This window comes from Typopeltis vanoorti, chromosome 19 (genome assembly GCF_054136105.1).
Source record: "Typopeltis vanoorti isolate ZY-2024b chromosome 19, IOZ_Tvanoo_1.0, whole genome shotgun sequence".
In the NCBI taxonomy this organism is placed as follows: domain Eukaryota; kingdom Metazoa; phylum Arthropoda; class Arachnida; order Uropygi; family Thelyphonidae; genus Typopeltis; species Typopeltis vanoorti.
In genome coordinates, this window is record NC_143567.1 from 70,040,816 (window position 1) to 70,061,101 (window position 20,286).

Below are 20,286 nucleotides of genomic sequence, written 5' to 3' on the forward strand. Positions count from 1 at the left end.
CCACAGCCTTATTAACATAATCTTCCTTGAAGTTCAAAGCATTTCACATTAACTACCAGTTTTTAATCTTTTCCTTCGTTTTCAGTGTTTTCTACTCTTATACCTCGATATGAAATATACTGAGAAAACTCATTGAACATTTCTGTTGTGTCTTTAGATGTTGTATCCATGTATCTCTAGTAATTAATCTCAGTTTTCCCATATAGATCCTTTCTTTTGCAGGCCAGGCCACGTGACTGTAGAATTCTCTGATTTTTTTTGGTTGCCTCAGCCTTCCTCGTCTTGCCAATTTTTTTTTTCTTCATTGTATTCATCACCTTTCTAGCCTGAACCTCATATTCCTTGTGCCATCAATGAGTATCCCCATTTTTATGCTTTCTCCTTCTTAATATCTTTCTTCCCAGATTCTGAAAAATTTCATGATTCATCCATTTCACTCCTGTTTATACATATGCATGTCCACATACACACTTTAGGAATATATGCTGCCATCAGCCTCTGATCTCGAAATCCGAAACACTTCCAGTTTCTTTCCCTCAATCGATGGTACCATTGATTTCTTTCTCTTGATGGTGCCATGGACCACTGATCTGTTTCCTTAGTTTGTCTCCTAGCTCTCTAATTCCAACCTCTTTTGTCTGCATCCACCTCCCATATCAAAACTATGTGATCACTTACCAACTGGTTGGGTAACGGTGATTTCTTCTGTTATGACCATATGAGATTATATTATATCCAACATTTATGTTGCTTCCACATCTTATGTAAGATAATAACCATCTTTTATATAGGTTAATACTTCTCTGTGTAACGTTTCACTTGTAAGGTTTTGAATAGCTTTACTCTCAGCATCTTACCATTTGCCTTTTTCTGATCGACAAAACTTAGTCCTTGTTATATTTTCAAGATTTCTCAATTGTCTTAAAGTAAAATCTGATCCTGACAGGCCCCGTTTGGCCAGAACTATGCTTGTTCTTTCTCACATTGCTCTTCTGTGGTTTTTCTTACCCTCTTGTTTAGCATGTTTGAATAGACCTTATTATTCTTAAATAAATCTTACCTAGCACACCCAGTAGGGAAATTCCTCTAATTTTCACATTCAGTTTCATTTCCCCTTTTTATAAATGGGTATAAAAAGAGAGGGGGGTTCCAGTCATCCAGAATTCAACCTTGTGACTAGACTGTCTGTATTATACAGTATAGCCATTAAAAAAAAATTTATACATGTACATTTGGGTATTTCTTGGATGAATATCATCTACTTCACTGTCTTTTCACATCTCAAGATTATAATGACTTTAACCACCTCAATGATTGATATGTCCCTGACTGCATTCCCCTTGTATATTTTCTACCAATGCTTTGTTACTCTTTTTACAACTTTTCAAAGTACAGTAGATGCTGTGGTGAATTTACAGACGGGAAAAAAAATTGATCCCCACTCCATCTTCATTGCGATTAAACAGAAAAATGGCAGGAAACAGAACAAAGAAAATGGTATGAAATTGCACTGAACAGAACACAAAACACATGGAAAAGTACAAATGCAAATAATAATTGAAGATATGCAAAAGAACTAGAAGAGTATGAAATTATAAAAATGATGTTTAAAGTTGAAAATTTCACTTATCTGAAATCTTCATAATAAACTAAACTGACAAAACATTAAAATCAAAAGTAATATGAAAACTTCAGCAGTCATTCAGATTTATAATTGGTCACTTCCATTTACAAAGATAGTGGAAACGTAAATAATAAACTTTAGTCAGACTACGTTAGTTGCAAGGAAGGTGAAAGTGATTTGCACAGCTGATATAAACAAGTCAGCAAATTACTTAATAAAAAGAAAGACCCAGTGGTGGACAGATGGAATAAATTAATGCTGTTTTATTAGAACTGTCAAATAAAGAATTAGAATATTATTTTTATTATTATTATTATTATCTGAGACCTCCAGGGAGTCAAGGACTCATCGAGGGAGGCTATAAATCACCCAAACCAGCTATCATACTTTCCCTTCAATTCATTCACACTAGATGCACTCACTACCCCTAAGGGCAAATTATTCCACTCTGACTGCTCTCTGGGAGAAAAACCTGGCTCTTACCCCATTCTTGACTGTGAACAAACTTAACTTCCATGGATGCCCCCCGTGTTCTCTTACCACCTTCCATATACTGAAAAATTTCATCAGTTGAAATCCTATAACACCCATTCAAAAGTTTATAGACCTCTATCATATCACCCCTCTTTCTCCTGTTAACCAGAGTTTGCAATCCATATACTCACAATTTGTCCTCATAATCTAAATCCCATAATCCTGATATAATCTTAGTAACTCTTCTTTGCACCCTTTCCACAGCTTCTTCATCCCTTTGGAACCCAGAAGACCAAATCTGCACACAATAATTCCAGGTGTGGTCTTATCAAAGCCTTATAAAGATGCAAAATGACTTCCTTATCCTTACATGTCAAGGTTCGCTTCAACATCGCAATTATCCACTGAGTTGTATTTGCAACTTTTGCTATGTGACCTCATCATCAAATTCTTGCCATGTATCCTCAAGGGGGATGTACAGGATATGATAGTACTACATGAAAAATTTACATCATTACTAACTGCCTATCTACAATTTTCCTCCAAATCAGCCTCTTACTAAAACTCTAACATTATCAGATCTTATATTTCTATCGTCTAAGTCACTTTGTACCATATCAATCCACCTATATCTTGGTCTTTCTCTGGGTTGTTTTCCTGCCAACCTGACAGAGAACACTTGTTTTGCTAATCTTTCCTTGCTCATTCTGTTTAAGTGACCATACCACCTGAGATTAACTCTGCTAACGCATTCCTGGATGCTGACAATGCCAAGTTCTTTCCTAATATCCTTGTTTTTAATATGTTATTGCCATTGATGCCATCTGTTCATGCCCCTAATCCCTCTCAGCACTCTCATATCTGCAGATGGTCTTTGGTCAAGTTTTTTACTTCTGACTCAGCTTTCAGATCCATAAGTTCAAACTGGTTTGAACACTGTCTTGTATACAGCTAATTTAGTGTTCTGATTAATTTCTCTCTTATCCCATATGAATTTATTCAATTGACTTCCTACCATAGTTTTGTTGATTCTGTTTATTTCCATATTTAATATACCATCTTCACTAAAAATCATGCCTAAGTAAGCGAAATGTTTTTCTTGTTCCACAGGTTCACCATTCAAAACGCAGTTGACATTTTCAACGATTCTGCCTATTTTCACTGTCTTTGTCTTTTTATTGCTGACTTTCATATCTATTACAACAGTTATTCAATTTAGTCAGGGAATCTTGCAAACTTATCGCGGATTTATTTAGAAGTATAATATTGTCCACATAAAGCAAAGAACTGACATTAACATCTTCAATTTTGATATCATGTTTAATACCACTTTCCTTCATAATGTGATCCATATAGATGATGAATAATGGGGGGGGGGGGAAATAATGTGCATCCTTGTCTCACAAGAGATTTAACATTAACCGACTTCCTGTACTTCCTTCAATTCTAACTGCTGACTTACAACTAAAATAAAGACCAAGTATTGCTTGATATAATGCTCCATTGACACTATTAACTGTAGCGTATTGAATTGCTTCTCCCTTGTCATATGCCTTTTCTAGATTGACAAAACTTAAATACAGATCTTTGTTATATTCCCATGATTTCTCAACTATTTGTCGTAAAGAGAAGATCTGATCCTGACAGCCACTATTTGGCCTGAATCCAAACTTGTTCTTCACCAAGCTTTTCTTCCACATTTCTTCTCAACCGTTTCTCAAGTATACTTGCATAAATCTTTACCAGGAACACTCGGTAGGGAAATACCTCTCTAATTCTACATTCAGTTTTATTTCCCTTTTTATATATGGGTACTATGAGAGCTCTACTCCAATCATCGGGAATTCGTCCCTCTGTCCAGGCCTTCTAAACAATACAGGGCAGCCACTGTAAGAATTTTATACCACCATACTTCAGCATTTCTGGTCGAATATCATCTACTTCTACTGCCTTTCCACATTTCAAGCCTTTGATGGCTTTTTCTACTTCAAGTATGGATATGTATTCCTGACTGTATGCCTGTTGAGTGTTTTTTAGCACTGTGCTATCACTGCTTGTTTCATTTAGCAATTTTTCGAAGTAATTATTACTCCATACTTCAAGGATATCTTTTTCTCCCATTTTCATGTCGCCTTTATCATCTCTAACTCCTTTTACAGCATTCTTTCCTCCATTTCTAAGCTTCTTCAACAACCTCCAGAATAATTTGCTGCTGCCTTGATATTTATTTTCTATATTCTTGCGAAAGTCCTCTCATGACTTTCATTTAGGTAGTTTTACACAGTGTTTAGCTTTCTTATATTTGTCTCTGTATTCTCTAAGAGCACAAGCTGATTTATTTGCCAGGAACTTTTGATATGCTTTCTTCTTTTCCTTCACTGCCTCTTTAAATTCCTGTGTCCATCATTGAGTTCTGATTTTTCTATCCTTACAGACAACCTCACCACATGCCTCTCTTGCTGAATCAATCAGGGTTTTCTTCAAGGCTTGTTACTGAATCTCCAAGGTTTGGTTCCTGTTCTCAAACTCTTTCATTTTTTCTTCAATAATCTTTGTGTATTTTAGTCTACAGTTCACAACTGAGAGCTGCTCAACTTTTATTTGCTTTACAACTTTCTTACATGTTATTCTTTTCAATATGAAATTCAATTTTATCCTGCTCAAGACTAAATAGTGATCACTTCCAATTTCAAATCCTCTGTCCAGCAAGAAAACATCACTATCAACAATAACATAGTCACTGATACTTTTCTTATTCCTTGCCTCTTCTCTCCATGTGAATTTGTGCACATTTGTATGTTGGAACATGGTGTTAGTAATAATCAGTCCATGTCCTGAGCAGAAATCCAACAGGTATTTTCCATTATTATTAGCTTTGCTCTTTTCTCTAAATTTTCCCAAAATATTTTTGTATGTCTCACAAATACAAAATACAAAATGATGGCTATGTGATCTTTGAACTTTAAATTCTTATCCTCCAATACACAAGATCCCTTGCCTCTTCAGTTTCTTGTAGAATAGCCCTGCTAATATAATATACCGCTGGAACTCTAATCACACCAAAGTGCATAACTTTACACTTGCTAACATTAAACTGATAGCCATTTTTGTTTCCCAAATTTCCAGTCTATTCAAATCATTTTGTAATTGCTGAATATCAGTAGCATCATTGATTTCCTTGCCTATCTTCGCATCATCAGCAAACAATTGCACATTTGATGATAGACCCTGTATACCACTTTTTGATATGTCTGTTAACTATCCCATGATCCAAGGCAAGAGATTATATTGTAATCACGTATTCTCCAGTTTATGCATGTGGTATCCTATCAAATGCCTTAGAAACATCCAACATTATCATAATATATCTATTTCCTTTATCCAACTCGGCCATAATATTGTTATAAAATATGAGCAAATTGCTAAAACATGACCTTACTTTAGTAAACCATGCTGTTCCTTGAGGAGTATAGCATATTTGTCTACCCATTTCTGTATGCGAGTTCTTACCAACTTCTCTAAAATCTTCACTACCACACCAGATACTGATAGGTCGGTAGCTAGACACATCAGTTTTTGCATTACCTTTCTACAGTGGAACTATCATACATTCCTTCCATTCCTGTGGAATCATTCTTGAGCTGAGACTCAAGTTATAGAAGCAGATATTCCTTCTCTCCCTATTGATGAATTCTTATCTAAGTTATGCAACAGCTCTTCAACCTCATTTTCATGAATCTCTAACTCTTCATCCAACATAGCAGTAACACTGTGCACCATGCTACATGCACCTGGTTGATATATCTTAGCAAAGTGAGCACTCATTAACTGAACAGTCTCCTTTGCTTCTTACACTCGAGTACCATCTGCATTCAATAAAGTTATTCTTCCACATTCATTCTTTCTTTTGCTTGCGGCATAAGGATAAAATTCTTTTGGATTGCCTTTAGCTTGCAAGATCGATTTCTTTTCATACTACATTTTAGCTTTCCTCACAATACTCATTACTTTTCTGGCCTGAGCTTTATATATTTCATAAATCCTTTTTTATTTGAAGTTTTTTACCAGAAGTTGGGAAGCTTGTGTGGGTTACTACTATTGTTGGTACGAAAAATTCTTCATGTTCTGATTTAATATTTTTGATGATACAGTCTGCACATGTTCATTAATATTTTTGGTAAGTGTCATTAATTATGCTGACATAACATTTGAAAAAAAAAAGCATTTAATTTATTGACAGGAACAAAATTATAAACATCTTAAAATTTATGACTAACGTAAATATTTCATGTAGTACTATCTTATCCTGTACACCCCTTGAAGGTATATGGCAGGAATTTAATGAAATTTATGACACTAGATTCAGAACTACAAACCTTTATTATGAACTATTATAATGATACCAAAGCAACTGTCAAATTTAATAAAATAAAAATGGACAAATTGAAAATAGAAAAAGGAGTCATGCAATGTTGCCCACTCCCACCAAATTTGTTTATTATCTATCTTGATAATAAACAAATAGGTGGAGAACCAAGCACAATCTACAAATATCATCCATATCAAATATGCAAATGATGTTATTATTCTTGCAGAATCTAAAGAACAATTGGAAAAAACAATAAAAATTTTAAATGAAGAATGCAAAACTTTTGGAATGAAAATCCATCTGAGAAAAACTAACAATGAAAATAGGAAGAGATGAAAAAAAATTTCAATAAACACAGAAAATCACATACTAGAACAAGTAAAAGATAAATTTACATATCTTGGTGGTCTCGTTACTCACAACCTTAACAACACAAACAGTAAAATACATACTTAACAAAGAATGGTCTAATATGAATAAATTAAACAAAGTATGGAAAAATACAACATTTCCAAAAGTCTCAAACTAAAACTCTGTAAAACCATTATACCTACAGCAATGTATGGAGCCAAAACTTGGACTCAATCAGAAAGAAATGCAGAAAATTAGAGCATTCAAAATGAAATGCTTAAGAAAAATAAGACTCACTGGTCAGAACACAAAACAAATTGAGCAAGTTCAACACGAATTAAACTATAGAGAAGGTATCATAGCTATAATTCTTAATCAGCAATTAAGATGGTTTGAACACCTTCAGAGAATGTCCTTTCAAAGATTACCAAATATAATCTTGAATTGAATCATTGAAGGAGGACATCATGAGGTAGACCAAAAAGAACTTGACTGCAGTCTTTGACAGAAATGTCATAATTATTGAGCTTCAGAGAAATGACACAAATTGCCAGAGATAGATTCAGATAAATTTAAATCAGTTAGATACATTTTTGTTATACTATATATAGTATAACAAAAATTTGTTATACTCCAAAAACAAACAGTTGTTGGAGTATAACATTTTATGGTTATTATTTAGCAGTATCTTACCTGTTTGTCTTGAGTTTCAATAACACCAATTATGTCAACATGATCATCTGTAATTCTTCTGTGAGTTACACTTCTTTTTCAGTGATACTTTTGATGTTGCTGATGTTCTTTCATTTTTGCTGACAGTTTTTTCTCACCAGCTGACTCACTGCTTGCGTTTTTCCCCCTGATGAAAACAGCATGGGGTCTTGTTTATCCAGATAGTACCCTATCTTGCATGACCATTTCATCACACATTATACCATTGTTTGTTGTGGTTTTAGAATACAGTTTCATTTGCTAAGTCCCAAATTCTTAGTCCATTCTTTTTCTTTCAGTATTCTACCAGATAAGATAGTTAAAAATGGAGCACATCATGTGATAGCGTGAGATTGAGTCGGCACTCTTACCATTATATATGTGTCTATCCATTTAGCTAGCTTTGATCTTTAAGCAGTCCCATTTTTCAAAACAAACAGATCAAAATAATAGCCAGAAGAGTCACTATATCAGTGATAGCAGGAAATATTAAAATCCATTCTAAGTAAGTAAGAATTGTGTTTTCTGACAATGCTTTATCATTATTTCTTTTTTCAGCACCTTGCTTCTTTCACTTTTCCCACATTTCATGAGTGGGCTTCACATTTTTTATGTGATTCCCACCCATGAAATGTAACCTGATCTTACATTAATACTAGCAGTGGGGTAAACAAAACTCACTAATAGTGTTTAATAAACTATAATAAATTGTTCCTTATTAATATAATGAACTGTTACTATAATCCCTACAACTTATCTGTAGTGAGAGATCACTGTAATTTTAGTTATCTTTCTTTTGGAATTTGTGTATAACCAGTTTTTATATTAAAAGATTACAGTATAATATGAATTTTTACATTTTTCCTTCTTTTTTTTTTTCTTCTCCCACAGGCAGTGGGAAATCAAGAAATTATCTGTTGTTGGTGGTCATCTTGATTCCAGATCTGATGCTGCTGGTATTAGAGAAGGAGGAGGATTAGAACTGAGAATAGTAATATTAACAAAATCAGGAAGGGTGAGAAAATAAGAATTGTTTAGATTTTTCATGTGACTATTTTGCAAGCAAAAAAAAAAAAATGCATGTTGCTAAGAAATAACTTCCTATTACTTAAAATTTAAAATGGATTTTGAGAAACTATTATCACTTCACTTACTGCTGATACAGTGGTTCCTGTGACTTGATGTCTTGGATTTTAGTTAATTATTGATTTAACACTTTAGGAATCGTTTTAGGGAGAGGGTGTTAGAGAGGATTTCGGATGGACTGGAAAGTGTGCAGGATTGGTGGAAACATAATTCAAAAGTAATCCTGAGCTGTGCAATCGAGGTGCTTGGTGAGACATCTGGAAAGTTTAGAGAGCAGAAGGAGGGTTGGTGGTGGAATAATAATATACAAGTGGCAGTGACAGCTAAGAGGAAGGCAAAGCAGAAGTGGGATGAGTCAAGAGTGGAAGAGGACAGAGAGGTGTACAAAGAGAGAAAGCAAGAAGCCAAGAGAGTTGTGGCACAGGCGAAGGCCATGGCATATCAAGATCTGTATGATCAATTAGAAACAAAGGAAGGACAGAGAAAAATTTACCAACTAGCGAAATGTAGAAATAAAGCAGCAAAGGACATCTTACATGTGAGGCAGCAAAGATGCTGAAGGAAGAGTATTATGGAGGGATGTGGACATAAGAAACAGATGGAAAATATACTTTGAGGGACTTTTGAATGAGGAAAATGCAAGGACTCACAGAGGAGATGGGCAGCCTTCTGAGGGGATGGTGCAGAACATCAGTAGAGTTGCCATGAAGAGGATGAGGAATGGAAAATCGGTGGGCCCTGACAGAATTCCAGTGGAGGCATGGAAGGCACTGGGGGAAGAGGGAATTGACCTGCTGTGGGACCTGTTCATGAAAGTTTGCCAACAGGAAAATATACCCGAGGAATGGAGGGAGAGTACTCTTGTCCCCATCTACAAGGGTAAAGGGGATGCACAAGACTGTAAAAATTAGAGGAATAAAGTTGATGTCCCATACAATGAAGGTCCTAGAAAGGGTTCTTGATGGTAGATTGAGGAAGGAGGTGGAGATTGCAAAGGAACAATTTGGATTCATGCCTGGTAGATCAACAACAGATGCTATCTTTGGGTTACGGCAGATGATGGAAAAATATCGAGAGAAACAAAGGGAGCTACATCTGGTATTTATTGATCTGGAGAAAGCATACGATAGAGTGCCAAGGCAAGAAGTCTGGAGGTGTCTGAGGGAGAAGAAGGTGCTGGAGAAATATGTCAGGTTGGTGCGGGAAATGTACAGAAATGTGAAGACAAGTGTTCGGACCTGTTTGGGACAGACAGAAAGTTTTCAAGTAACAGTTGGCTTGCATCAAGGGTCAGCATTAAGTCCGTTTCTGTTTAATATTGTGATGGAGGTGGTAACAGAGGAGGTGAGAGAAGATGCGCCTTGGACAATGTTGTATGCAAATGACATCTTGTTGTGTGTAGATTCAAGAGAAGAAGCAGGAACTAAACTGGAAAGATGGAGAAAAGTACTGGAAGAGAGAGGTATGAGACTGAGCAGAGGTAAGACAGAGTATATGTGTTGCACAGTGGGCGGCGGCCAGGAGACAGATCTGGAGCTGGAAGGAAATGTCATCAGGAAGGTGAGAGACTTTAGATACTTAGGTTCAACAGTGGAAGAAGATGGAGGAGCTGAGAAGGAAGTGGGATGCAGGATACAAGCGGGTTGGAGGAACTGGAGGGAGATGGCTGGAGTGTTATGCGATAAGAGGGTGCCGATCAATCTGAAAGGCAAAATTTATAGGACAGTAGTGAGGCCAGCTATGACATATGCTATAGAAACTGTAGCCCTGAGGAAAAATAACATCAGCAGGATGGAAGTAGCAGAGATGAGAATGCTTAGGTGGATGTGCGGTGTGACCAGAAAGGATTGTCTGAGAAATGACTATGTCAGGGGAACAGTGAAAGTTAAGAACTTAGGAGCAAAAATATAGGAGGCAAGGTTGAGATGGTTTGGTCATGTGATGAGGGAGGACGAATATGTGGGAAGAAGGGTCATGAAGATGGATGTACAAGGAAGGAGGAAGCGTAGGCGGCCAAAGAAGAGATGGAAGGAGCTGGTAGAAGAGGACTTGAGGATGAAGAACTTGGATGTGGTGAGAGCCTAAGACAGGAGGATGTGGAGGAGACTCATCATCAACAGTGATCCCACTTAAGTGGGAGAAGCTGCAGAAGAAGAAGATTGATTTAACACTTTGCAAGAAAACAAATGATAAATGGTTTTCATCACTTAGGGGGCCTGAAAATTTTTATTATTTTATATAATAAGTTATTCTTCATGTAATTAAGCAAGTGGCTGAGTAGATAGTTGTCTGCAGTGCAATCAGAGTGCAACTTCAAATCTCACTGTGATGTGGATCTTTTTGTTTAAGTGACAGACAATTTTCATTGCCTTGTATGAAGCCCACCTTGCTCACTGGATGGCTCAAGTGGCTTAAAGATGACTCTTGTTTGGTCTCTACTGCAGTTTTATGATTATATAACACTTTGCTAACTAATAGCACTAATGTGTCACAAAGTTTCCATCTCTTGTGATGGAGATATCATACAATAATGGCATTTGGAAGATATGCATTTTAACACATGCATGCCCTGCTGACTTGCTATACAACATTGGTCTGGAACCTAACAGTTTATATGACCTGGTTATGCCTATATAGAATTTCTCTTAATTATTGGTTATCTTATTTCCTGTAAGCAAAACTTCTCTTCCTTTCTACATAGTTTTGATTTCACTGGAAAAGACAGATAAGAATTTGTCACAACTTCCCTACCCTTGGTGAAGTACTATGTGATACGGTTAGGGTGCCCTGGCATGCGTTAATAATGCCATATTGTTATTGTACAGATTGATTATTGGATTTGTGGAGTATCTATGAGTGTTGGTTTTTTAAAAAAAAAAAAAAAAAAAAAACAGCAAAAGCAATTGAAGCATATGGCAATTTTGTGAGTAAAGAATTGGAAATGATATTTATTTTTTATCCATAAGCAAATCCATTCATGGACAGTTGCTTTGTGTATGTCAAAAGTATCAAATACCGTAGTCCTCTTTATCTATGGGTTTGATTTCTGCGGTTTCAGTTATCCACAGTCAACCCTGGTACGAAAATATTAAATGGAAAATTCCAGAAATAAACACTTTATGTTTTAAATTGCACGCTGTTCTGCCTGAGACATGAATCACTCCTTTGTCCAGCTTATCCATGCTGTATACACTACCTGCCTGTTAGTCACTTAATTGCCATCTGAAAATATTAAATGGAAAATTCCAGAAATCAGCATTTCATAAGTTTTAAATTGGATGCATAGTTCTGAGTAGTTATCTGTCGCAGTATTGCAGTCAGTGCTTGCGTTCAAGTAACCCTTATTTTACTTAATAATGGCCCCAAAGTGCAAGAGAAGTGATGCTGGTAATTTGGATATGCCAAAGATTATATTATTGTAGTCGTTGTTAATCTCTTACTGTGTCTGATTTATAAATTAAACTTTATCATAGGTATGTATGTACGTATAGGAAAAAACATAGTATATATGTAGGGTTCAGTACTATCTGCAGGGGTGGGGTCTTGGAACATATCCCTTGCAGATTAGGGAGAGACTACTGTACATTTTGGAGTGCTACTTTACCAGAGTCACAGTGATATTATGATGTTTGTCCTTTGGTTGGAAAGAATGTAAGAAACCTTTAAAATTACTTTTCAGCCAATGATGAATCATTTTTCATCAGTGATGATTATGTGATAGCCATTCTAATATGAAGATAGCAGCACATTTCACCCTCCAAGAAATTCTAGAAAACCTGCCAGATTTGCCAGAGAATACACTCACACATTAACAAACAGAATATACTGATTTTGTAGTTTTGATTGCTTCAGCTATAATTCCAAACAGTCCGGCCCAACTCAGATATGTTTTGGACTGTAGAAGCACAAATGCAAACACTTTATGATAAACAATACAAAAAAACACTTCTTCAATATCACAAACATACATATGGTCTAATCTAGTTTATTTTCGGTATGAAGACCATGTGGTTCTTGACAATATAATACAGTGGTATCTCGCTAATCCGAACTAATAAAAACCTTAATAAATTTAGTTTAATCCTTTATCCAAGTGAGAGCAAACAAAGTTTGCACCTGAAAATATCTTCAGGACTGAATATGGTGTTGTACTATCTTACCTGGGTAAGTAGTACAACACCAGTCAACTCATAGCAAAGGTGGAGCAAGCTAGTAACACTCCTATCCCAGTATCTCCCATAATGCAAAACACATCTCCTTGCGGATATGTATAATGTTATGCATTAAGGGATTGGCCACTACCCAGACTAGTTTCGACCTTTATTGAGGTCTCTTCGGTGGGAGCCAGGCCCAGAGTTGGAGATACCAGGCAGAAGCAATAGCAAGGTCATCTTTACCTATATAATAAAAACCTTGCTCGTTCGGATTAGCGAATTTTCCCCCAAGAGACAACAATAACTAGCATTTAAGACAAAAATAATCAGATTCTAATGGTACATCAATTTAATTCTGTAGATAAATGAACTGATAGAAAAAAAGCTACTTTACTGTAATGTAAAACATAAAAAATAATATAGTTTATTTTAGTAAAAAATTTAGTTTGTGTGTACCTGTATTGTTGAGGATTCTGATTTAATAAAATTGCATGGTTCAATAGTTCAGTACATAACTTAATTTGCAGATAAAATATCACTTTCTTGTACACAACACAAAAAAAAGTTTCACAAAATAACACACAAAAACGTTTTTTTATTTCTTTGTAAAAAAAGTCACTAAGTTTCTTTTGCCTCTTGGGAGCTAAACGTTTTTCGAATGCTTCTTCTCGGAGCTGCATTAGCAATAAAATTTTGTGGAATGGCTAATCATTCTGCTTAGCCCATTCTATACACATATTAAAACTGTCAACTGCCTCTTCGTGTTTTACTTTTTTTTTCTTAAAGTTCTTTATCATCATCTTCTAATTCATTCTGTAGCGTCATATTTATAATTTCAGCATCTGATTTGATTTCAAATTCACTTTCGGTTCTACCTGTAATCCATTCCGTAACATTTGTTTGTGAAATTTCAACATCTGGATTTATATTTTTAACCAAATTATGCACATTTTGAATTTCCTCTTTTTGTGTATTACCATTGTTATATTGTATTGTAATAATAATAAAATAAATAATAATAGTTAAAATAACAATTATTAAATAAAAATAATAGTAAGCAAAAAATACGTAATAAATAAAACTTTTTTTTTTCTTTCAAACCGCAGTTCGGATTACTGGAGTGTTCGAACTAAAGAGGTTCAGATTAGTGAGATACCACTGCAGTTTTAATAAAATAAACAGTATAAGCCAACAAGTTTCATAAGTCTCCAGACTTACATCATCAGTGGTACCAAACTTTTTGTACTAAAATGGATGGAACTGAACTGCAGGAAACTGACAAAGCCAGGGACTTGAGGCTGATTGTGAGCAGGAAGTTGAAATTTAGAGAGCATATTGCAAAGATAGAAAAAACAGCACATCAGATTATATTGTCATTGAATAACACACTAACAAGCAGGGATAGAGGCATCATATTTCCCTTATATAAGGTTTTAATAAGTCTGCATCTGGACTACTGTGCACAGGTCTGGATACTCAGATTCTGTGGGGATGATTGATGGTGTGTGAGGGGGGGGGGCTTCAAAAACTATCTGATAGGTGAAAAAAAGACATGATGGGACATTAGTTGTTAAAAGGGATTTATAGGATTGACATCAAAGACTTTTTTCAGTACATGGCAGGAAGGAAGAGAATGAGGGATCATTCATGGAAATTGCGTAAGATCATGTTTAGTAAGGGTGTTAGGTCTAATTTTTTATTGCTCACTGTGGGTAGTGGATGGAATGGCTTGCCATTGGTGATTGTGAATGCTTTGTCAGTGAATGAGTTTAAGGAGAGGTATGATAGGCATGAATAATGCATCTCCTACAATGAGCCTTTTAACTCCATGATGGAGATACCTGTATAATAATAATAATAATTTATCGTGTAATTAATGTATTATTTTATTTCTTTGATAGATTCTTATGCAAATATTATTCATTTGCTTTCCTAGGTATATTTCTGGAGAGAAACCAGCCCTTCCTTTCGCAGATGTTTGTTTAGTATAGGAAGAGAATTAACTATATCTGATTTTCATATCAACCATTTTTCTGTTACATTAACTACAAAGGATGGAGAAGGGTTTTCTGGCACTATTATACCTCACAAAGAAAAACACATAGTAGAGACTCGAGGACAGAGCTCTAAAAATACCTCTTTATCAACATCATTAGTTGTTTTACTGGACAAGGATGATTGTAATGTAATACGTTTAAAACGCCTTCCATCCATCTATAGAGCAACTAGTGTAACATCAGATTTAAAAGGAAGGAATTTTGCTATTCTGCAGTCTCATCCCAAAGTAGGGTAATGAAACTTTTTTGATCAAAATGAGTTGTTTGGTTTTAATGATAATTTTAAATTTATATTTCTATGATTTTATATATACACACACTTCTTGGAAAGAAGTCAATGGACACCATAGTACGAGGAACAAACAGCCATGATGCCCACCTTAATAAACTGTAAGACCTTCTTTTGCTGCAATGACTGCAACAATCCTATGAAGTACTTTCCACAAGCATAAAATAGCAATCAATGGCAATTTTTAATCATTCTTCCTGTAGGCTTGTAATGAGGTCCTGGACTGTTGTGAGGCAGGTGTCCCTTGACCTCACCTGATACTCCAGTTCATCTCACAGATGTTCAGTTGGATTGAGATCAGGGTTCGCTGGAGGCCAGTCAAGTGGTGACATACATGTTCACAAACCACACAGTACAGCAGTGGCCTTATGACATGGTGCATTGTCTTTCTGAAGTAGCAAGACAATGCTGAAGCATGCTTCCTACTTGCACAAAGTAGGAAGCATTGCATTGTCCAGAATGTTCATATACCTCTTGGAGTTCAGTGTTCATGGCACCACTGAGGTCCGAGGCCAAACTAGGGCATCTCACTGTCACCTCCAAATTTCATAGTTGGGGTTATGCACTCTAGTAAACGATATTCACCAGGCATCCACCACATCTACACCTTTCCATCTGCTCAGGAGAGAGTGTATCATCATTTGTCACTTCATAACTCAGCTTTCCAAGCTTTCATGTCCCACTGTACACATTCTTTGTACCACTGAAGACAATGCTGTATGTTGATTAAGATAATGTGGGTCTTGCATTTTTCAGTCCTGCAATGAAAACTCATGTTGTGAGCTTCGGTTCTGAATATTTTTGTACAGATTTTTGTTCCACTCAATGCCCAGAACTCTGCATTCAAAGTTTTGACTGACAAATGATTTTTGCATGTTATCCTTTGTAACACCCTATGTTCAGTGATTGTGACACGTCATCCACTGTGGGTAGCACTTGCAGTTGACTCCCTGTGCTTCTATCTCAGTATGGTATCACTGATTGTTGACCTGAGATGTCCCAGTTTGTCAACAGTTTGCCAGACAGATAGGCCTGCAACATGGCATCCTATTACAATGCCTCTTTCAAACTCCATCAGTTCCCTCTTTGCAGTCATTTCACCAGGATGCAGTTGCACTGACTTGATAGCATCATAATCCTATAATTTATACTTGTTACAGACACGTGGCTCTTTACATGGCATGATGTTGAGGTGTCCATTGACCAAGCAGTGTGTGTGTGTGAGAGATCCACATATGAGGTCCCAAGACATGACATGACAGCTGTGTATGAGTAAAAGTTGTGTAAAGTGCACATGTATTTGTATGCATAATGTATATTATATTATTTTAAAAATTATATTGTAATTAGACAGAATGTTATTTTGAAAGATGATCTGGTGATTTTTAATTGTTTTATTGCATTTCTTCTTCTCCTTAAAATAATCTGTGTTTATGTTTTTGCTGAAATTCTTGTTAATATGTTTATTTCTTCTTCTTCTTATTATTATTATTAAGGATCTCCTCCAGGGAGTCAAGCTCATTGAGAGAGAGACCATGTATCAGTTACACTTGCAACCTCCAAAGATATCCATTCCAATCATGCATCATTCTATGAGAGAAAAATGTAGCTCTTTCACCTTTTTTACTGCATTCATTCTCAACTTTTGTGGGTGCTCTTTCATCCTCTCCTCACCCTCCACAAAATGGAAAAATTGCATCTTCTGATATCATGTATGAACCTTTCAAAAGTTTGTAAGCCTCAATCATATCACCCTGCCTTTTCCTGTTTTCTATATTATTGATGATCTTCTATATTATTGATTTTCTATATTAGTGTCTGTATTTCACAATCTTGATATCATCTTTAACACTCTTCTTCCATTCTCTCCATTGTATCAGCATCAACGTGGAAACCAGACCTGTGCACAGTAGATCCAAGTGGGGTTGTCTGTAAAGAGGCAAAATGACTTTTTTTTATCCTTATGTTAACGTTCATTTCTGAATTACAGTTATCCTCAGAGTTATATTTACAATGTTTGCTATATTGTCCTTGAACTTCAACTTCCTATCTACTGAAACTCCATGGTTCCTAGCCTGATCAGTTTCTTCTAGCATAATTTCATTAATATGATGTTGGATATCTCATTACACCAAAGTTGCATGACTTTACATTTCCTAACATTGAAATGATATCCATTTTCACATGCATGCAATTCGAGCCTGTTCAAATCATTCTGAAAGCATTCATTATGAGCTACATTCCATTTCCCTGCCTACCTTTGTATCATCAGCAAACAGCTGTATGTCACCTGTCAAATCATTCCCATTGTCATTAACGTAAGGAATGAATAATAATATACCAAGGACTAATCCCTATGGTTACAGCATTGGTTTCCTTAAATCTTGCAAACTCACATCTCCCATACACCTCTCATTTGATATCTGTCAATCAGCCATCCCTTTATCAATGCTCATTTTTTATAATTCAGTTTCTACTTCCATATTTTAACAACTCATTCTGTATTTTGTCTATTCCAGCTGTTTTGAATTTTTCTTTTAAATATAAAGTGGTCTTAATAGTTCTCGGTCTAACAATAAAAAAACGAATTTATAATTTCAAAATTATTTTTATTTTTTCAACATAATCTCCCTCAAGACTAATACATTTATTCCAGCGATGCTCCAGCACCATTATCCCATCCCTGTAGTGGTTCTCAATAAGATCTGCAAAATACTCCTCTACAGCTGCAATCCCTCTTGATTCGAAGAAAAACGCTGCCAGCGAAGAAGAGTTTTAGGAAGAGATAGAAGTCAGAGGGAGCCAAATCTGGGGAATAGGGAGAATTAACTATATCTGATTTTCATATCAACCATTTTTTTGTTACATTAACTACAAAGGATGGAGAAAGGTTTTCTGGCACTATTATACCTCACAAAGAACAACACATAGTAGAGACTCCAGTACAGAGCTCTAAAAATACCTCTTCAGTTTCACTCACTTTGACTTGCCGGTTATCCTATACCATATCGTGCACTTGACCAATGATTTCTGGTGTTGTTTATCGTTCACGTGGATCATCTTCAAGGCTGGTAGTAAGGCCATGTTTAAACTTGGCAGCCCATTTCTTAATTATCGAAAATGAAGGAGAAGAGTGCCCATAAACTTCTATGAGCTTGGAATGAATTTCTTTTGGCTTTAAACCTTCTTTTACAAAGAATTTTATAACCATACAATACTCAATTTTATCCATTTCAAGGGATACAGACAACACTTTTGCTTCAGACAGCTGTATAAAACAAACTACTAGATAGAATGACTTGCAATTTCACATGGATGCTTTTGACAGATGTACAAACTTAGAAAAAAAAATCTTGCTGATAGTGTTGCCATCTATATTCGAGGCTGAGAACTTTTCAGACCACCCTCATATTTCTGATTTGTTGGTGTATTTTTAAATGGGATTGCTTAAGGATAAATGCTAGATGACTGGGCAGAATTTCCACATAACCTTTCAGAAATGTTGAGAACAATCTAGGACTTCTGACCTGCAGTCCAATCCTTTCCTTCATGTTGTGAGCCCTATTAATGGATCATGTGTATCAAGGATTTAGGCCTAGCATGGCCTGTTCTGGCCTTAGAAGTCATCGTTGAATCGTTTAAGAGGACGTCCTGCTTTTTTCCTAATGGCTTGTACTTTAAGGCTTGTTTTGGTCATCTTTCTGTTTTCATTCTTTCAACGTGTTCCATCTATTTATGTTTATAGTTTTTAATTTTTTCTATTACTGGTTCTTGGTTTAATTCAATTCTTTCATAATTTATCCACTTCTTTTGTGATCAAATAGGGTATACTTTGCAGTTTTTTGTCATAAACTTCATTTCTGTTGTTATTAATCTTTGTTTGTCTTTTTGTTTTATTGTCCAGATTTTGCTTCCAAACATTAAGACTGGTAGGGCTAATGTATTGTATACTTTTAGTCTGGTTTGTTTTTGAACTAGGTTTGGTTTAAATATAGAGTTAATTACACCTGTTATTTTTAAATATTTTGCAATTTTTACGTTTATATCTTTTTCATATGTGATCATACATCCTAGGTAGTTAAATAAATTCACCTGTTCTAAGATCTTGTTATCTATTACTATTTTAGTTCTTGCTGGATCTTGTCCTTTAAAGGCCATAGTTTTTGATTTTTCTGTTGATATTATCATGCCATAATCTTTGGCTATCTCATTTAGATCTAAAATTGCTTTCTGTAAGTTATCTTCAGAATTTGTAATTATTATTTGGTCGTCTGCAAAGAGGAGAGTGTTTAAGTTAACTGTAGGTGTAAGTTTAATTCCTTCATGTAAATTTTTACTCCATTTTATTATTATTTCATTTAAGTAGATATTAAAAAGAGTTGCTGAGAGGGGACATCCCTGTCGGACCCCTTGGTTTATCTCTCTCGTATATGATAGCTCGTGATTTAATCTTATTTGTATTTGATTATTTTCATATGTACATGTGATAGCTTTTAGGATATTGTTTGGTATTTGTCTTTCTTTTAATATGTTGAATAATATGTTTCTTTTAACTTTGTCAAATGCATTTTTCAAAGTCAATAAATGCAATATGTGTTTCTAAATTGTATTCTCTTTTTTTTTTTTTTTTTTTTTTCTATTATTAATTTTAGACAAAAGGTTGGGTCTATACATGATCGTCCTTTTCTAAATCCATTCTATACTTCTAAAATAAAGTTTTCGGAATATTTCATTAGTTTGCTATTTAAGGTTCTGCTATATATTTTGTAACAGAATTTTAGTGTACTGATAACTCTGTAGTTTTTAGGATCATCTCTATTACCTTTTTTAAAGATAGGAATCACAATTGCTATTGGGCGATACCAGTTGAATAAATTTTATTTAAAAATAATAAGAGTCTTTCTTTGAATCTTGTTCTGTGTATTTATATAGTTCTGAACTTAGCTTATCTTCTCCAGATGATTTTCCATTTCTTGTTTCTTTCAGGCTGATTTCTAATTCTTCTTTAGTTATTTCATTTTTGTTAATTGTTTACCAGTTGTCTTTTTTAAAATATTTGTCTGTCCACAATTCTGTGTGGTAATTTAGAAATTCTTCTAATTTCAATTTGGTGTTTAATTTTTTTTTTTTTTTTGGTATCTGCATTTAAGTGTTTCAAAATCTTATATACA

At 35.1% G+C, this 20,286-nt stretch overlaps 1 protein-coding gene across 2 annotated transcripts in view; it reads left to right on the forward strand.

The window, feature by feature from the left end:
* LOC150096231 (inhibitor of Bruton tyrosine kinase) overlaps positions 1–20,286 on the forward strand; it is a 334,746-nt gene that overhangs the window by 94,910 nt on the left and 219,550 nt on the right. The window contains exons 9-10 of one of the 2 annotated variants that reach the window (XM_090408899.1): positions 8,421–8,544; positions 14,706–15,058. In XM_090408899.1, coding sequence (XP_090265025.1) covers positions 8,421–8,544; positions 14,706–15,058 — 477 coding nt within the window. The remainder of the gene's footprint in view (positions 1–8,420; positions 8,545–14,705; positions 15,059–20,286) is intronic. The other variant, XM_090408900.1, reaches the window with a different exon arrangement.